Genomic DNA, 21,210 nt, shown 5'->3' with positions numbered 1-21,210 from the left:
CCACTGTGAGCAGCTGCCGGTCCAGCGCTGCAGCAGCAGCTGCAGGGGCTGTGAGACGTTCACAATTGACACTCGACATGTGTACCCTACATAGCTCTGCTCACCCACTGATTGGTGAAGACCTCCCCGTTTCGCGCAGGCAGTGATGTGTGTGTGTTGATCTTCCTTCGGAACGTATGCAGGCAACCGTGCTAATCGGAGGTGCTAATCAGTGAGTGGTATTTGACCACACGTTGAGCAGCGCCGGTTGGAGATGTGGGGTGGGGGTGAGTAGATTTTGAAGAAAATGAGTACAGTACAGTAAAAAAAAACGATGCACGTTGCTGCTAGTCTCCTCTGCTGCCCACGATGTAGCCCTTAGACAAAGATCCCCCGTATAGCCTTAGCAGACTTTCGGGGCAAGTGCTGTTCGCGAGCACCTATGAAGGCCGGCACGAAACATGAGGGGGTGGGTGGCCAACACCATGCCCGGCTAGCATTGTCGCCCCGGTGGCGATGTTTACATACCGAATTAGGTACTCATTTGAAGCTGAGTCGACCTAGGGGAGGCCTAGGACCGGTTCGGATAATCGTCAGGTTTAGCACGCTAACCGCTAAACTACCACTTTCCACGCACAAAAAGATCCCCCGTATAGCCTTAACAGACTGTAGGGGCAAGTGCTGTTAGCTAGCACCTATGAAGTCCGGAACGGTACACGAGGGGGTGGATGGCCAGCGCCACGCCCGACCGCCTTTGTCTCCCCAGTGGCGATGTTTACACACCGCGTCGGGTACTCATTTGAGGCTGAGTCGACCTAGGGGAGGCCCAGGACCGGTTCAGATTATCGTCATCGGTGTTGGCCGTGAGCGGGAATCGAACTCGGGTCACCGGGTTACGAAGAGCAGCGCGCGAACATTACCCACCACATAGCCCCGCAAACCCTGTGACAACCTGTTTGTACACGCTAGTCGCCCATCCAAGCACTACCCAGGCTCAACTATGTTTAATTTCTGGCATCCTTATCTCGATTCACGTGAATTTCTCTTCGAAGTGGCCCTTGCAAGCAAGCCTGACGGCTGTTGAGACGCCCAATGTCAAAACCAGTCCGGAATTCGCTTGTGTCGAAACAACGCTGCTAAAAGTACACGCTCCCCGAGGGTCGTGTGGCTAATGGTATGTAAGAAAAACACAACTTTTGTTATTTATGTGGCAGCGTATTGTCTGCTTAATGGTCTTGTCAACAGAGGCATTGTTTCATGTGTCTCGGATTGATTTAATCTTCTGCTTAAATGAACGTATTGGCAGTACATCGGTAGTAGTCTTGCGTTCAGCCCACCTCGATCCGAGGGTTATCCGCACCGTGGGCAATCCTTCGCCACTGACTTCTGTCTTCTGCTCCTCCTCCTCATTGCCTGTTCCAGCGTGAGCCTCGTCCATGCTTTGATGTTATCTATCCATGTCATCCTTGCTCTTCCTCGTGCACGTGAACCGTGTATTGTTTTGCATATCCGGCGGTATGCGGTATAACAAAGAAAAGGCAAATTAACGCATTATTTAGTTATTTACCCGCGATTCGCAACCCCGGTCAGAAATTCTTGCGGGGTGGTGCGAGTCAAAATCAGTTCTCGCGATGTCGAAGCAGTCGGAAGACGAACGTCAGCTCAAATTTGGTTTGTAGACGGTTTTATGAGGACCGGTGTGTTTCGCTGCACTGGTGTAGTACCGCCAATACGTCCAGATCCAGGATAATGACCGACTTCTGCCAGCGTGAGATTAATCTCAAATCCGCATCGCCAAAATGGTTTGGGAAATTTCGACGGGTATTCTCTCGCGTGAGGGCTGCTTCAAGCCATGATGTAACCTTCCTCTTGGCCCCGCCCCCCACCTTCCACCCGTGTAGAAACCCAGAGTGGATGGTGATGATGAGGACTTGGCACACATCATCACTTTTCCTTTCAAAAGCAACATTCAAGATGTCAAATGGTGGTGTCGATAGAGACGCTTTTTTTATTTTTCTCGCTACCAGTACACAGTCAACACCGCCGCCTTATAGGGCACGCAGGCAGCTTTGCATGAGTAAGCAAGCACACGTGGGTTGATGGACACACACAGCAGCAGCAGCCCTGTAAAAACGGGGGGGGGGCGAGGTTGGAGGGCTGCACAGTCAACGTTAAACACACTTTTGACAAATGTGAAAACGCTGAACGGACAGAGCAACAACATTTTTGCTTGTGTCTAGCCGTGCATTCTACTCGGGTTGTATCGTGAAATCATCTCTAATTCTATCGTGAAATTTGCTGTCGTTTGTAAGGGCGATGTACCAGCAGAGTGCAAACTATTTCAAACACGGCAGCTCTTTGATGTGTTTTTCGGGTTCTATCTTGAAGTTCTATGTTTCAGACCACGTGCTGAGACCTTCAGAAAATGAATTGAGGGCTAAGGTGTTATGTATGCAGTCGCTTGCCCTCTGCTGTTGGATCTGCATGGATTCAAAAGTTCCTGGCACGTGCAACGAAACGTCGGACATCATACCCAACAACAAGCAGTCCAACGCGATAGCTTGACAGCACAACCGCGTAAAACTATGCAGTCGTATTCCGGCACACATCTATGGGTGAGTTGTATACTTATGCATGGCGGTGAAGCAGATGCACACAGGCACATTTTAAGTGGTTATGAACATATTTTGACTTGACGATGATAATCTTTTTTTTATCTCTGCAAGGAATCAAACGCAACGTGTTTGAATTCACAAGTACTTCAGGCAGAGTTATGCAACTCATATTAACTCCGATATTGCTATAAGTTCATGCAAATGATAAGCCCCTAAAAAGTCGTAAACATCCATAATTAGAGGTTTTTGGGTTATATCACGTAAATATATAAATGTGTCGTTAAAACCCGCCACCACCCGACACAGCCAACTAGTAAGGGTTGTCACGCAAACAGAACGTGCCAATTTGTCACTAGTACAGCACACTGGTGTGTTGGAGACAAAAGCCACAACATTTACAATCTGAGTACGACGTTTCGCCAATAGTTACGTCACCAGTAGTTCCTTGCAGAGATTAAAAAAAGATTACGTCACCAGTAATTACTGGCGAAACGTCGTACTCAGATTGTAAATGTTGTGGCTTTGCTCTCCACCACACCGGTGTGCTGTACTAGTGACGAATTGGCACGTTCTGTTTGCGTGACAACCCTTACTAGTTTGCTGTGTCGGGTGGTGGCGGGTTTTAACGACAAATTTATATATTTACGCGATCTAACCCAAACAAACCTCTATTATGGATGATATTGGTCGTGAAAGTCTACGTGTTAAACTAAGTCATTAATATGTATAAGTGGAGTCCATGTATGTAGCGAATAACTTCTGAATGAGAACAAAACACACGAGGTCGCATTGGGACACTTCAATACAAAGGAATGGAATGATGATGACGATATTAATTCAGGAGGGGGGCCCGATGCTTCACCAGGGGGAGGGTTTCAGCCCTTTACAACTCCCCACCCTCCCACTATGGGGCTGATGACACACAGCCAACCACATGTGGCACACAGGCGGCGTTGTGTAGGGCGGTCGCACGACTGCACCAGGCTAGAAGATTCATTATCATCACCAGTAGCGGTCAATCCGATGCTGGATGAAGGCCTCCTTCAAACCTCTCGCGATCGCGCGACGTGAGAGTCCGCCCAGCACCTGCACGCGAGCTGACGTGTCGTCGTGAATCTTCAGCTGAAGAAATAGAGGGCCTCCTCCTGCTCCCTCTCGCTGCTCTCCTGACCGCGCTCCTTGTGGGTGCGGCGCACGGGAGGCTCCGAGCGGAACACCAGCCGGCGCCCCGTCTGTGAACGCCAACGCACGCGGGGTCGCCGATCGCCGGCGTTCCCGCGATATCGTTTTGACATGACAGATAACGCGCGCTATCGAGTTTCACATTGTGATGGTCACCGCGATGCCCTGTTTCCCTCAGCTTTGTAATTGTATATCACAATGTTATCGTCTGCTTTTTTTTTGTCCTGTGATGGAATTTGAATGGAAATAAAAAGTGATTAAAAGTAATTTGACCTCAGCTCACTCACCATAACCCTAATCATTGAAACTTTTAAATCGATATCATGCTTATAATGCACACGTGCTGTCAGAACGCGATAATGTCACAACATCGCCATCCCATCAGATATTCGTATAAGAAAAAAAAAAAAAAGGAGTTTAAAAGTGTAGTGCAATAATTATATTATTAGAACTTTAATATTGTGAACTTTAATCATCGCTGATTCCTAAATATTTTATCAGGAAATGAGAAATGAATGGACAACGATATGACGATATTCTGAACTGTGCGTGTGCATGATGGCAATGGGTTCAGGAATTAAATGCCAATGTTGAGGTCTACGAATCATGAGATGGCTTCAGCAGAGAGAGTTTGTGTAGTTTTGCAATTCCATCTCCTCCGTGGAAGGAGCGCAGACTCCAGTAGTTTACTCTATGTTGCACGGCCACAATAGCATGACTATGGCTTGTCTTTAAATTTCCACCCATGAAGAAGCTGTGTGCGTCGGCCTGGTGGTGATGTTCTGATGCGGTTGATGGTTACACCACCGGTGTCTATCAAGGAGGAGCAATGTCAAAGCCAGGAGGTGTGCGATGTTTGGTTCTCGAATGAGGTGTTTATTCTGGATGTCCGCTTTGTGCCACTCTGTTCGCAAGGGTTTTTACGGATTTTAGGATGGTGACAGTGTGATCTCAGATGGGGGATCGGGACTTGAGTCAGCAGCGAGGAACATTGTGGAGGTCTTGGTTGATGGGTAGGTGGTTGTCAAAAAATGACGACGATACGTAGCAAAATGGACAATGTGTTATTGTGGTTCTTATATCGTACGATGCATTATCGTACTGCCATACATTGGCAGCCACAGTAGTTACCGGAACAACTTGTGCGATTGTGTACATATGTAGCATAGGCAGCCTACAATGATGCAACGAGGTTAGGGGTGGGGAGATGTTTTACATTTTTGTTCTATTCATCAAGTTTTATCACCAACGTGCTGCAGGTGTCCGGTGACCAAGAATCCATTTCTCTCGTAGACGAGTGTAACCGTTTGTGTGCACGTGTTCAAGCGGGGTGTGTGTACGCGTGGTAATAACCCTCCTATTGGTGGGAATCCTTCCCCTGACACCCCTACAGTATGATACTGGAGTTTGTGAGCGTGTGTATGTGGTAGTTCAGTGTGTGCGGCAGTGTGTGTGTGGTGTGAGTGGCGATTTGTATGTGATGTGTATGCGGTGAGTGTGGTGTGTGTGTGATATGTCCGCATGGTATCTGGTGTGAGTGCGGTGAGTGCAATGTGTGTGTGCTGTGAGTGCGGTGTGTGCAGTATGAGTGCGGCATGAGTGTGTGGTGTGTATGCGGTGTGAGTCTGCTGAGTGTGATGTGTCTGTGTGGTGTGAGTGCGGTGTGAGTGCGGCATGTGTGTGGTGTGTATGCGGTGTGAGTCTGGTGAGTGTGATGTGTCTGTGTGGTGTGAGTGCGATATGTGTGCGGTGTGAGTGTGGTGTGAGTGCGGCATGTGTGTGGTGTGTATGCGGTGTGAGTCTGGTGAGTGTGATGTGTCTGTGTGGTGTGAGTGCGATATGTGTGCGTTGTGAGTGCGGTGTGAGTGCGGCATGTGTGTGGTGTGTATGCGGTGAGTGTGGTGTGTGTCTTCGGTGTCAGCGCGGTACCCGATGTGTGATCTCAGCCTGCGCTCGTTCCAACGCCCGGCGCAATCGCTCCTCCTGGTGCTGCTTCTGCTGCCGGGCCTTCTCCTCCCGCATACTGCAACCACATACCACCACCACCAACAACAACAGCCACCATTCACCACTAAGTAGCGATGACGTCACCTCGGCACTTGTGCCAGGCCAGGTGAACTTTGAGGCTACGTTAAGTATTGAATGCTCACTGAAAGGAGGTCACGGGACAGACACAGGTGCTATGGGTTGACTGACTGAGATGACTAGTAGATGCACCAACTCCACATTACCAGATACAACCACCTAACATTACAATCACATAACACCATGTACAACCACACACCACTCCATATGATCACACTGTCGTACACGATCACAAATAACGTAATTGAACCGATTATTGAGAACATGAGCGATTACATTAATAATCAGATGGCCGGGTGCTACGTACGTAGCATGCATCGGCAGCCGGAAGGGAAAGGAGAATACGAGGAGGAGGAGGAAGAGAGGAAGGGCACCGCGGTGGGGGATGTTAACTACCTCGCCTGGTATGCAGGAGGTCATGGGTTCGATCTCCACCCTGACGCCTGCTGTATATTTGGAGTTTGCATGTTCTCCCCGTGATCGTCTGGATTTTTCTCCGGCTCTCCGGTTTTTCCTTCAATACTTAGAAACGTGCGTTTAGAGTATTTAGCTGCGGTAAATTTCTGCATGATGAGCCATCTCGTTAAGCTATCATTTGTGGCCAGGTCGCTCCTAAAAACGACCTACATAGCTCAGTGGGGCCTTACCTGGTAAAATAGTAACAGTAGGAGTAGAGTCTCACCGCAAGCGTCGCTCCTTGTGCTTGGCGCGCTCGGCACTGTGCACCCGCTCCGGGGGCATCCCCTCCAGCTCCACCAGCAGCTCCTCGAGGCGGTTCTCCACACTCGTGAGCATCTGCAGTGTTCCCAGATTCCCCTCGCTGGTGCCCACACATGCCCGGTACACGGCGCACACCTTGGCGCTGAGTGCCTCCAGCATTTGCTCCTGCGGCGGTCGAAGCGGAGGGCGCGAGCAGAGAGGACGACAATGCGTGGATAGCGGGGCGCGCGGACGGAGGGCAGCACGTACGGACACGAGGACACCATAAAGAGAAGGAAGCAAGGAGACGTGGGAACCTAGACACCGTGACACACGGAAACCAGGACGCTTAAACACTCGGATGCATGGAGACCAGGATGCTTAGACACCAAAGACGCACAGCGGTCAGGAAACAAATAGGTCGGGACACTTAGACACAAGAACATACAGAGACCTGGTCACTTCGACACACAAACATATAAAGACCAAGACACTTTGACACCAGGACACATGGAGACCAGGACACACAGACCCCAGGAAGCTTCGACACAAGAACACAGACACCAAAACACTTCGAAAAAAGGAACATGTACACGGAGACAGGGACACACAGATACTAGGAGACATGGCGACCAACACACAGAGCCACGGGAGTAGTTTGCGATGGTGGAGGTGCGAGGAGAGTGAGTTGGGTGGGGTAGGATGCGTGGTGAGGGTGAGCGAGGGCTTGGGCCAGCGGTCGGGGCTGCCCACCTGTTCTTCCTGGCGGAGCTCGCCGAGGGAGAACACGTTGGCCTGGAGCTCCAGGTCGGACGCCCTCTCCTCCTCGTGAGCGATGGCGGCACGCAGCTCCTGCACTTGGACATCGAGGGTCTCTGTCTCTTTATTCCTGTAACGTCGAGCGTGACCACACAAAGACAAACATCCCCCGTATAGCCTTAACAGACTGTTGGGGCAAGCGCTGTTAGCGAGCACCTATGAAGGTCGCACCTCCGATTATCATGGTTGGCTACGTACAGGGCGAAAGAAGTTCTACATACATAAAAGCCCGACACGGCACACGAGGGGGTGGGTCGCCAACACCATGCCTGGCCGCATTTGTCTTACAAGTGGTGATGATTTCCACATAGCATCAGGTACTCATTTGAGGCTGAGTCAGCCTAGGAGAGACCCAGGACTGGTTCACAGTACTGTGTGATCATACGTAGTGGTGTGTAGTTGTACGTGGTGTTGGATGATTGTAGTGTTGTGTGGTTGTATGTAGTGGTGTGGGATTGTATTTTGTGGTGTGTGGTTCTATGGTGGTGTGTGGTTGCACTGGTGTTGGTCGTGAGCGGGAATCGAACTTGGGATGTGAAGGATGTGATCCCTGACATGCAATACCTCGGCATCTACAAACTAAGCTGTGTCTGCGGCAGTAGTTACATTGGGGAAACTAAGCGACATGTCTCGGACCGTGTTCGTGAACATAAGGCAGATCTGAAACACGGTAGGACCAATACCACGGCCGTGGCTGATCATTGTTTTAATGCGGTGGGCTCACATGAAATTGATTTCTCTAAGATGAAGGTACTTTGCAAACCCACTGGCTATCAACAAAGATTCGTTCATGAAGCCATCTATAAAACAAGACACAGACACAATTCCAACCGAGAAGATGGGTACAAATTGAGCAATCATTGGAAGGACATTATCAACCAGTTTATCACATTAACATCACTAGCCCCGGCCACTTCTTTATAACCCTTGAGCTACACCCATTTCAAACCTTTTAAAACAGTCTGCCTCAGCAGCAGACCATGCTTTCCCACCTGATGACGGACGCTTGTGTTGCGTCCGAAACGTCGTGATTTATTTTATTTTATACCTACGTGACAAAAGAACCAAAGTGTATGGCTATGATGTTCCGATCCTAGCACTTTCCGATGTTAGTTGTTCATTAACAGGTTCACACTAACACAGCTACTTCGCGCGCCACCTTAGAGGTTGTTGCTCTGCAATCTCCCATTAACATGTTAATCTCTCACATTAACATGTTAATCTCTCACATGAACATAGCCACCTCAGCGCGCGCGCCATGGAGGCTGCTCACCGATTTTACATTAACATGCTAATTTTCCCCTGGCAGCCCTTTGATTGGTGGAAAACCAACCACGGTCGTGGTTGCTGCCAACCACATTAGCTGCTGACATTTGGGTTACACCCATTTCAAACCTTTATAAACAGTTTACCTTTAGAAGCTAACCCCCTTTTCCTGATGATGACCGCTTGTGTTGCGATCGAAACGTCGTAGTTTTTTGTTATTTTCTTTTAACCTATCTATGTGACTTCACCGAAAGACCCAAAGAATATCAAACCTCGTCAATATTTGAACAGGTCTTGGGCCTTTCAAGGTCAACTCAGCCTGAAACAAGTACCTGGTGAAGTGTAAACAATGGCCACACCACTTACTTGTGCATCGTTCCAGCCTCAGTAGGTGCAAACTAATTTAACTTGTCCCAGCAGTCTATGTAAGCTATATGGGGGATATTTGTCGGTGCTTTGTGCAGAAGTTTGCATATTTTCTTGCGTGAATTCAGCTCCTATCCGAGTGGCCACCTTCTCATTCTCGACCATGATGCAGAACATGAGTGGCATGTGTTATGCGATCCTGTCCTGGACCTCCCCTGGGTCAACTCAGCCTTAAACGAGTACTCGGTGCTGTATGCAAGCATCTGAACTCACAGCCGCTGGTTCGTGCTGGCGATGTTCTGGCGTGCCTCCTCCAGGGACTGCTCCATGTCCTGGGAGTTCTGGATCAGGGAGAGGTTCTGCTCCTCCAACTCCGTGAACAGGTCCAGCAGCTCCTGGGGGCTGCTGAGCGGCAGCTCAAACTCCTGGGTGAGCAACGGCATCCACATTTAGATATATTTTTTACCACCAGGTAAGGCCCCACTGAGCTATTTAGTTATTTTTCATAAAGCGACCTGGCCACTAATGATAGCTCAATGAAGTGGCTTATCACGTGGACATTTCTAGCAGCCAAATGCTTTAAACACGCTTCTAAATGTGGAGGGAAAAGCCGGAGGACCTGGAGAAAAATCCACACGACCACGGGCAGAACATGCAATCTCCAAATATACAGCAGGTGTCAGGGTCGGGATCGAACCCACAACCTCCTGTATACCAGGCAAGGGAGTTAACATCTCGCCAGGCCGCAGAATGGCCCGGCCAGCGGAGGAGCAATCCAGCTCATGACGATTCTCCAAGACTAAATTGGACGATAAAGGTAAATGAGCAGCCCTGAAATTGCCTACTCATGCCACTGCTGGTGGCAGGGCCTCCACTAGAGGGAAATTTAGATAGCCCCTTCTAAAGGGTATTTGGCCTACTCTTCAACCACACAATACCTGTGGTGTAGCCATTTATAATGGTGGGAGGACAGAGGTGTGGGGTGTTTTCAACTGCTGCACCACAAGAGTGAACCGGTAACCTCTAGAAAAGTAAATTGCTCACTATTACACCATACCAGCATCCATGATTAGTATGGAAGTGAAACAATGGCACGTTCATTCAGGGGCGGCTAAACTGGGGCATATGGGGAGATGACAGCCCTACGCACTTTTACATAGCAACACCCAATCACTAGCCTCTTCCACACAATGAGGGGATTGGCTGTTTCTGATTCGCTCATAGGCCCTGCCCACTCCTCTGATAGCCCCGCCCACTGCACATGTAGCCCCACTCACTCGTCAGGTAGCCCTGCCCACTTGCCAGGTAGCCCCGCCTACTACTCAGGTAGCACCGCCCACTACCTGGGTAGCCCTTCCCACTAACTCAAGTAGCCCCACCCACTGCTCAGAGAGCCCGACCCACTCCAGAGGTAAACCTGCCCACTACTCCGGTAGCCCCATTCACTGCTCAGGTAGCGCCATCCACCACTCAGGTAGCTCCAGCGTTTGCCTGTATCATGAGTCGAGCATGAGGCCAGAACATTTCAGGAAAATACTTTTTAAAACCAGGACTGTTCTGGCCAAACCGGAACACTCGGTACCTTTAACCTGCAGTGAACTAGTCGGTGATCTGTTTAGTGGACTAATAAATAAACGAACTATTTAACTTGTCGGATATCTATTCAGTGATCTGTTCAGTGAACGACTGAGTGAAATGACCAGTGTAAGTGGTGAACTGACCATTGACTTAGCAAGGGATGCAGACGCCTCACTCACCCCCTCACTGTCGTCAGAGTTGTCCTGGGAGGCGTTGGAGCTGCCTCCGTCTCCTTTGCTGTTCTCTGGCTCTGCAGGAATTGCACGCACAATCACCCCCGTGATGCAATCACCAGCGATCATACACACACATCATTGTAGTGCACCCACAATGGTAAATGTTGAATTGGCCATAGTGGTGCACCATCACCACTGCGATTTAGAGCAGGTGGCCAGGAGTTGGCACGACAGAAGTTGGGTTTGTGAACCCCCGTCTGGTGGTGGCGGGTAGGTTGGCCGCCTGAGAGCTGTGCCTCTCTCCTGACCTCCACTTGGGTGGACGTGGCTGTATATTGGTGTTGATGTTGCTGCTGTCCGACACAAACCTTCCCCAAGTATCCCCTCTGCCTCTTTGTTTTACGGGCTTTTCCACCACCTAATTTGTTTTCATTGCTCCCCATAGCTTGACTGAACTGACACACACTTCCTCCTGAACCTTGTCTGACCATTCCTCTGCGTTCTTGCTCCCAATGCCTCCTTTCTTGGTTTGTCGCCAGGGCTGCCCTGGAATGGAATGTGTCAGTGCTACCTTGGCTGTCCCTGAGAATGATTGGTGAATCACCCCGGACCCCACCTCCCTGAGGATGCCTTAGGACTCGTTGGTGCTGCCCTGGCTTTCCGTGGGGATTGTTGGGTGTTGTTGATGCTGGGCCACAGTTGTTTCAGCCTTGGCTGTATGTATGTTGAACTTCTTTTACACCGTACGTAGCCAATCGTGCTAATCGGACGTACGGACTGTCCTGTGGTGTTGCTCTCTTCTTTCACAGGTTTCCCTGGCCTGACCACACCCCAATCCTTTTTACCTTCATGTCATGATCACACTTGTAAACATATTGAGATGCGGTTGTATTTAGATGCTATATAATTGAAATTAGGGCTGTTGTTATCGTCTGTGCAAACTCTTCAGCATTATCCTCACAAACATTCTGGATTTTAAACTGGAACTCCGATTTCCTCCCACGTGAATCCCAACTCTCTTAAAAAACTAAATTGGCAAAACATTACAATGTAACACAACCCTCCAGCAGAACAATCTTCAGACTCCGCTGGGCTTTCCTGCGAACACGAATGTTGAAATAGTGAGAGGCACACACGTGCAGGTCACAGAACAGGGGGGCATAGCGTGAGAGCTCAGGATGGGCGGCCGTCCTATTTGCTGTGTCTCACTGCATGGGGAGGTTCCCTCCGTTTCCACTGCTCCCTCCCCGGGTGCTGTGATCGCTCGTGCCGCCCGCTTGCGCTCGCGCCGCCGCTGGTGCCACTCCGGTGGCGCCAGCCCCTCCAGGAAGCGCTTATACAATCGGTACTCCTGCAGCAGATCCTCCTGCCGTGCGATCTCACTGAACAATGCAACACGAAGCGCGAATCAGCCACGCGCCCGCACAGGAGCATACACACCTCAGACATCGCTCTCTGCAAAGAGGCACCTGCAGTGATATAAGTGACCGAGTTCGTTCAAAATAGAAACAGTGCTGGCAATTTGGAAATATTCCCCTCCAGTACCCAATTTGTGTGGCTCTGATGCTGGCAGTGATGGATTAATATCATTGCAGGCCATATCTAAGTGATAGTCTCGAAGTGATAGGTACTGGCCTAATATTCTCACCGAGTAATTTTGATGCCGCTGGTTGGTTGGAGTAGGTCGCACGTGATGAGCAGCCAGCCATGACGAGAGGTATACTTGATGTAGTGTGCCATGTGCGGAAATATTTTCCGATTTCACTGACACGGAGACACCCGGCTGACATTAAGCTCTTGGTAAGACTCAAGAGACCATGGGCCACGTAACAAAAACGAAGTTGTGGGCTGTGTGAAATGAAGCCACAGAGCCATATGAAATAATGGTGCGGGCCGTGTTAAATGAAGCCGTGGGCCATGGGAAACGAGCCCACAGAGCCATACGTTGCCCACCCCTGGCCGAATACGATGTCGCTGCCAAGCGGCCTGCAGAGCGGAACACAGGCCTCACCTCTTGGCGGACACGATCTGGGCCGTCAGCTTCTTAATCTCAGCCACCTGCTCCATCCGCGCCTTCATCTCCATCTCCGCTCTGGGGCACGGCGCGCCAACGAGCACGCACACAAACCACGCGGCACATCAGCCACCCCGACGTGGGACTTGTTGAGTCACGCTGGGCAATGCTGCAGGTGAGTCTAGCAAGTAACGTGGTGGAAATGTGGTATTGGTAAGGCACTGGTGTGGAGATTGTGCAATGATGGTTCTTGCGCAGTGTGGTACTAGTGAAATAATGGTGCAGTGCTGGTGTGGTAATTGTGTGCTGATGGTGTGGTACTGGTGCAGCGTTGGTGTGATAATGGTGTGATACTACTGTGGCAATGGTGTGATGATGTTGTAGTAATGGTGTGGTGATTGTGTCTTGATTTGCATTGCTATGCTGCTGTAGTATTACCATGGAAATGGTGTGGTGCCGGTGCGTTGTCGGGCCTGCGCCGGTCCTGCGCCAATGCTGCGCCGGTACGGTACCAGTATGGTGCCAGTCAGTGCCGGTGTGGTATCAGCACGATGCCGGTGCTGCGTCAGTACGGTGCCGGTGCAGTTCCAGTGCGGTACCAGTACGGTGCCAGTACGGTACTGGTGCGGTGCCGATGCGGTACCGGTGCAGTACCGGGTGCTGCGCAAGTGCAGTGCCGATGCTGTGCGAACGCTCACACCCTGATGGCCTCCACGGCGCTGCGATCGTTCTGCTTAAGGAACTCATCGAACATGGCCGCGTCGTCCTCCAGAAAGCGCTCCGCTTGCTCAAGCGCTCGCTCCTCGCGCGCTCCCTGCTGCTCCAGGGCGCGCATCTCCTCGCGCTTCACGCTCAGGCCATACTGTGCACGGCACACACAGCATGCGCAGGACGATTCAGCGGGATTTATCAATTAAAAGAGATTTTCGCATTCAGGGTACAGACATTGAATCGTGTATTTTCAGAATCTCTATTTTTACTGGAGGAATCCGATGAGCTATAAAGCTCTTTTGCATAGGATTTCAATGCATGTGTGCACATACGTACATCTTGTTGGGTTCAGGAATAATCGGAATAGTACCAGAAAACGGGCCGGAGCGAGACAGTCTCGTTTGTGTGTGTGAGCGAGAAGTCAGCAGCGGCATGTTGGCCCTTGAACCCCGTTACCTGCACAAGGAACATCTCTCGCTTGCGGGAGACAAATTCAGAGAGCCCCTCTTTCTCCACCTGGCGGTCTGTACGAACACACACGATTACACCAGTCACAACACAATCCCAACTCACAGAGTTAACGTACAACACAAAGATCCCCATATAACCTTTAATAGACTGATGGGGCAAGTGCCGTAAGTACTAACTAGCACCACGCCTGGCTGCCTTAGTCCCCCCAATGCTGATGTTCACTCACTGCACCATGTGCTCATTTAAGGCTGGGTCGATCTAGAGGAGACCCAAGACTGGTTCGAATATCGCTCGCCGACTGATGACACCCACGGCTGGGATGTGAACTCAGTTTGCTGGGTCCGTAGTGCAGTGCACTAACCCCTTCGCCACCTCTACCCACATACACACATGCTGCCAGATATAACATGGGAGGTTGCTGCGACACACAGAGTTTGACCTTGCTGTCCCCAGGTCACACTGCATGTTGTCAAAACACACGAGGCGTGACTTGACACAAGAGAAAAAAAAGACAGGGGGCTCAACATGACAAGGGCGAGGTAAGAATGACCTTACATTGACACGCACGTCAAACAGGCAGCCCAAAAATGTAACAAAAAGAATGATATTGAATAACGAGTAATGCCTAAAGAATGAGGGAAATATGAGAAAGTGGTCAGGCATTCAAAACTATCTACAGAGAAGGGAATTTCCTTGACAGGGTGACCAAGGGAGGATGAGAGAGAGCAAGGTAGAACTAGTTTATTATATTTTTTTACCAGGTAAGGCCCACTGGGCTATATAGCTCTTTTTCAGAAGCGACCTTGTCACATGGAAATATATATCAGCCAAATACTAACGCATGTTTCTAAATGTGGAGGGAAAAACCGGAGGACGCGGAGAAAAATCCACGCGACCACGGAGAGAACATGCAAACTCCAAATATGCAGGTGTCAGGGTCGGGATCGAACCCACAACCTCCTGTATACCCGGCGAGGTAGTTAAGATCTCGCCACCGCGGCGCCCTGCCAACACTGCTGAGATCCTGCATTCAAAGCCGGGTTCCAATCTTCCCTGACTAAACTGGGTTGTAAAGTGTAGCGAGTTCACAATCTCAACTGGGACAACAATGACAGCACACACACAAAAACCCCATCATGTCAAACTTGAAATCTCACTTAATTTGGCATAATTCCAGCTCTGAGATGAAAAATTCGAGAACAAGTCCGGGCACATAACTTTTATATCATCCAAAGTTATGCAATAACTTCCCAGCTATGGTTATCATAAGTGGAAAGCAATATTTTGTTAATCTCGATTAAAAACTCATTTCTTTAGAAATGCTTTTGGTGTTTAGTTTGTTGTTCTTCCCCCGCACTTCCAATTAGCACGGTTGGCTACATGTGGTGCGAAACAAGTTCAACATTCATACATACAGAGGTAGAGTACATAGTGCGTTCACATCACAACTACTACCACTAGAGGCGATACCATTCGCCAAAAAGTTAATACTGTCTACAAACAAACCTAAAAACCAGTAGCGATCCATCAATTGTGACGATTCATACAATTGGGGAAAGGTGAAATGAATAATTTCACGGGCATAAAACATATTCACGGATCGTCACGCACCCCTCGTGAGCGCCAGGGTCCACGCGGGGTCCTTGCCAAGGCTGGAAGCTCCGGGCCTCTTCTGCAGCTTGGACCCCTGCTCAGCATCGTCCCCCTCCTCCTCCCCCGCGTCGTGAAGGGGGTCCCCATGCCGGCTCCGGGCTTGGTTTGCGCGCACGCGGCTCGCGAATGTGCTCTTGTCCTGCACGCGTAGCCCGCGGGCGTTCTCGCGTTCCTGCACGCCATGAGTTCACACAGCCGGGATCGGAGCAGGGTTGTGTTTAGAGACGGGGGTTAAGGGGCAGGGTTAGATTTACGGAGAGGCTTATGGGCAGGTTGAGGTTTTTAGAGATCGGGTTAGGGGCAGGGTTAGGTTTAGAGATAGAATTGGGGACAAGGTTTAGGGCTAGAGACAGGGTTAGGGGCAGAGTTAGGGGGAGAGATTGGGTTAGGAGCGGAGGTCGGTTTAGAGATAGAGTTAGGGACAGAGACAAAGTTATGGTTAGAGACAGGGTTCGAATTACGGAGAGGGTCCGGGTTAAAAACAAGGTTAGAGACAGGGTTAGAGATAGGTTAGATTTACCAAACACCCCACCAACCTCCAGCTCCACAAATCCATGCTGACCAACAACCCCTTTGACCAAAACGGCACCAGGAGTCTATCATGCAGTAATACATGATGCTGGTTATTCACAGTTATGGTTAGAGGAAGGGTTAGCTTTAGGCACGCGGTTAAGGTTATGGAAAAGTTGAAATTTGGAAACAAAACTAAACAGGTTTAGAGTTAGGGGGAGATTTAAGGACAGGTCTAAGAATAGAGACGTGCACAGGGTTAAAGACGCGGGGTAGAATGTATCGCGAGGCGAGATGTCCGGTGACGATAGAGTCACGGGCAGATGGCGCAGGACGAAACAGGAGCAAAGATAATGCGTGAGGCATGACGAGTCATTGAACGAACCTAACCACAGCATGTGGGAGACCTTCATCTAGCAGTGGCTTGATTACATGTGACCGTGATGGCCGATGAGGGTGCCGATGGCCGTGGCGTTCACGTGAGCTCTGTTTCTGATGACGGATAACAAACGGTTGAATGGGCAGTTCCATGATTTTCGAACGGAACAATTCAGACCCTGTACTGATGTGGGTAATCGTTTGTGTGATCACGCATTGGCTTTTTTTTACTTTTGGTGTTGGTACGTCAGCAAATTGTGACATTGATTAGCGTAGAAATAAAGTGTCCACCATTGTTGATGAGGGAGAAATGCTCGTAAAATATCACGGTGTCAAACACACTCCAATGAACTGAATATTTCATGCATGCTGGGATGGTGGTGATGGTGCATTCAGATGTGTGTACAACACATGTTAAAACACCGACTCGCTGTATAAATAAATTTTCTCAAACTTCAATCGCCTTCACAATGACACCCTGCATATATTTTCAGGGCGATTTAGAAAACATTGATTGTGCTTCATAATTTGTAAAACTACCCCAACAATCTATGACTATGTAAACCATGCAAAACTAAGTAAACATAATGGACTGTATTTAAACACGTAAGCAAGTTATACTCCACCTCTTGGTGGGTAATACAGTAGAGTATATTGAAAAGCTGTAGTACATACAGTACCGGTGCACTTAACTGCAATATCAATACCTGCCATTCGTCACCACGGCGCCTGTGCCAAGCTAGGTGCACTTTGAGGCCAAGTGTAGTATCGAAGGCTCGCTGACAGGTCACGGGACAGACCCAGGTGGTGCCATGGGTTGATTGACTGAGATGACTGGCAGATGCACCAGCTGTACCCCCTACTGGTGTACAGCAGCCCTTTTTACACGCGCAGAAACAAAAATCACTCCCTTGAAAAAAAAGGGCTGATATAAACCAGTTCAGTGCACTTGTATGCACTACAGATTTTCAACACACTGTTATTACCTGCAAAGAGGTGGAGTTGTTGAAAATACAGTCCATTATGTTCACTTAGTTTTGCATGGTTACGGCTGCTTGATTGGCACGGGTTGGGTCAAGTCAGGTCGGGATGGGTCAGGTCAGATAACCTCATCTGGTTGGGTAAATTACAACCTCATCTGGTTGGGTAAATTACAACCTCATCTGGTCGGGCCATTTATGGTCCCATCCCCATTGGAAAATTTACAATCCCATCCGGTTGGGGTCAATTTACAATTACATTTGGTTGGGGTCAATTTACGATCCCCCCTGGTTGGGGTCAGATTACGATCACATTTGGTTGGGTTCAATTTACGATCCCCTCCAGTTGGGGTCAGGTTGGGGTCAATTTACGATTCCATCCAGTTGGGGTCAACTTACGATCCAGTCCGGTTGGAGTCAATTCACGATCCAATCCAGTTAGAGTCAATTTACGATCAATCCCGGTTGGAGCCATTTTACGATCCAATCCGGTTTGAGTCAATTAACGATACCATCCGGTTGGATTAATTTATGATCACATCCGGTTGGGGTCAATTTACAATCCCATCCGGTTGGGGTCAATTTACGATCCCAATGCGAGCAGGTCATTTACGATCCCATCCTGTTGGGTGAGACACGCGGTGCCATCGTCACCTGGTTCGCGCGTTCCCTCTCGCGAGCCCGCAGCTGCAGGACGTCCACGTCTGCCGGGATTCGGAACGGGTTCCCTCGGGGAGGAGGCGCTCCTGTGCCGCCCGCTGCGTAGGCAAACGCACACGGAGACAAAGATCCCCCCCCCCTCCGTAGAGCCTGTAACAGACTGCTCGGGCACGTGCTGTCAGCGAGCAGCAGCTATGAAGGGGGGTATGGTACGCATGGCCAGCACCACCTCACCCAATCGCCTTTGTCTGTTGTCCCAGAGGCAATGATTTTACACACCGCACCAGGTACTCATTTGAGGCTAAGTCAACCTAGGAGATGCCCAGGACCGATTAAAATAATCGTCACTGGTGGTAGCCGTGTTTGTAGCGCAGCGCGCTAACCGCTACCGCTCCCCACAATATGCACACACGCGCGGGCACACGCGTATACAAGCAGGGCTTCATTTCAGCCGGAGCTGTCCGGGGCTGACCTCCGGAAAATATTTCCACCCCTTGACCTGCAACCTAATGAACTTTTGACGAGTGGCAGATCAGAGGGGCGGGGGAGGTCCGGGGGGACAATGGCCAATCACCATGGGCCATGGTCAGAATCAGAATATCTATTTATGGGTCTCTGTGTGAGTCTATGGGTCTCTGTGTGAGTCTATGGGTCTCTGTGTGAGTCTATGTGTCTCTGTGTGAGTCTATGTGTCTCTGTGTGAGTCTAGGTCTCTGTATGAGTCTATGTGTCTCTGTGTGAGTCTATGTGTCTCTGTGTGAGTCTATGGTTCTCTGTGTGAGTCTATGGGTCTCTGTGTGAGTCTATGGGTCTCTGTGTGAGTCTATGGGTCTCTGTGTGAGTCTATGAGTCTCTGTGTGAGTCTATGGTACTCTGTGTGAGTCTATGGTACTCTGTGTGAGTCTATGGTGCTCTGTGTGAGTCTATGGTGCTCTGTGTGAGTCTATGGTTCTCTGTGTGAGTCTATGGGCCTCTGTGTGAGTCTATGTATTTCGATTTAAAGCTTTCGTGACTGCAGGGATTCATATTATTGGTTCTTTCGGTAAAGTCACGTAGAAAGGACATAATAAAATAATAATAAACCGTTTTTATTTTTATTATTTGATTCTTTTTCTTCTACGTGACTTTACCGAAAGAACCAAGATTATGAGTCTATGTATGTTGAACTTCTTTCGCACCGCACGTAGCCAACCGTGCTACTCGGTGGTGCTGGGAAGGACAACAAAATTAAACACAAAAAGGAGTTATTTTAATGATTTTCTGTACCACCACTTGATGGCCACGGTGCGGCCGCTAATGTTCGGTATTCGTCAATTACCTTTCACCCGCACCGCTCCATCCTTCTCATCCGGAGCGGAGCGACGTGAGGGGCGGCCTGAAGACATGAGGCGACGAGGCCACGGGCCGTGACGAAAAGAGACGAGGTGATGGAGGATGTGATGAGAGAGGATGTGATGGTGGTGAGAGACGGGGTGATGGTGGTGGTGGTGGTGAGAAAAGAGGTGATGGTGGTGGTGGTGAGAGAAGAGGTGGAGGTGGTGGTGAGAGAAGAGGTGATGGAGGATGTGATGAGAGACGAGGTGATGGTGGTGGTGGTGAGAGACGAGCTGATGGAGGAGCTGCTGGTGATGATGATGGATGCAGCGCTGTCACGCGGCGTCAACACGCGGTTGTCCAGGCAACGCGACTAATAACGCGGTCTCTGATTGGCCGAGGTGAACGCCTGGCGGAGTAAAGCGAAAACTGATTGGGTGTTGCGACGGCGTCGCCACGTAAACAATACGACAAGCGACGAGGGGCACGCACCACGTGTTTTGCGTTTTGAAATCGCGCTCAGCCACTTGGCGGTGTTGTCAGAATCTGTGTTTAATATACCGCAGGAGGAATCCTGATGAGCTGTAAAGCTCTTGTTCACAGATGTCCCAGTGGGGGCCACGGGGTCAGAACGGTACAACAACAAACAGTACAAACACACGACAGGAGTTTTATTATACGACAGGTAAAAACTAATCGGATTCCTCCAGGATAAATTATTATTCCGATTTTGAGCTAGGCAACCCTCAACTCGAGGTACTGTGGGTGTCGTGGCTGTCCAGATACCCCTCCCCCAACAGGTTACAAATGGATGAGACAACACTTGCGCCCCTGGTCACCAGAAACATTACAAAGATCCCCCCTGAAGAATACACAGGTTGTTGGGTCAAGTGCCGTGAGCGAGCAACCTGGTCTGCACACACACAGACCACAATCACAGTTAACACACACACACATCACACACAATCATAGTTACCGCGCACACACACAGACCACAATCACAGATAGCACACACACAGACCACAATCACAGTTAACACACACACATCACACACAATCACAGCACACACACACGGCACACACAATCACAGTTAACACACACACAGCACACACAATCACAGTTAACACACACAGCACACACAATCACAGTTAGCACACACACAATCACAGTTAACACACACACATCACACACAATCACAGCACACACACACGGCACACACAATCACAGTTAACACACACACAGCACACACAATCACAGTTAGCACACACACAGCACACACAATCACAGTTAGCACACACACAATCACAGTTAACACACACACATCACACACAATCACAGCACACACACACGGCACACACAATCACAGTTAACACACACACAGCACACACAATCACAGTTAACACACACAGCACACACAATCACAGTTAACACACACAGCACACACAATCACAGTTAACACACACACAGCACACACAATCACAGTTAACACACACAGCACACACAATCACAGTTAACACACACACGGCACACACAATCACAGTTAACACACACACAGCACACACAATCACAGTTAGCACACACACAGACCACAATCACAGTTAACACACACACATCACACACAATCACAGCACACACACACGGCACACACAATCACAGTTAACACACACACAGCACACACAATCACAGTTAACACACACAGCACACACAATCACAGTTAACACACACACAATCACAGTTAACACACACACAGCACA

The 21,210-nt window shown here is 49.6% G+C and overlaps 1 protein-coding gene across 1 annotated transcript; it reads right to left on the bottom strand.

The window, feature by feature from the left end:
- Window positions 1-1,961: 1,961 nt before the first annotated feature.
- Window positions 1,962-20,383, bottom strand: CFAP100 (cilia and flagella associated protein 100). The gene is made up of 14 exons (XM_078610722.1): window positions 19,461-20,383; window positions 18,137-18,240; window positions 15,573-15,786; window positions 13,947-14,014; window positions 13,478-13,641; window positions 12,777-12,857; window positions 11,975-12,147; window positions 10,769-10,839; window positions 9,285-9,436; window positions 7,314-7,449; window positions 6,544-6,746; window positions 5,706-5,799; window positions 3,681-3,826; window positions 1,962-2,103 (listed from the first exon to the last, which is right to left on the bottom strand). The coding sequence occupies exons 1-13, from the start codon at window positions 19,525-19,527 to the stop codon at window positions 3,713-3,715; spliced, it is 1,641 nt and encodes a 546-aa protein (XP_078466848.1). The 5' UTR covers window positions 19,528-20,383; the 3' UTR covers window positions 1,962-2,103; window positions 3,681-3,712.
- Between the last annotated feature and the right edge of the window lie 827 nt (window positions 20,384-21,210).

Source organism: Lampetra planeri, chromosome 34, assembly GCF_965212315.1.
Source record: "Lampetra planeri chromosome 34, kcLamPlan1.2.h2, whole genome shotgun sequence".
NCBI classification, from domain to species: Eukaryota; Metazoa; Chordata; class Hyperoartia; order Petromyzontiformes; family Petromyzontidae; genus Lampetra; species Lampetra planeri.
This window is presented reverse-complemented; position numbering and strand designations above follow the sequence as displayed.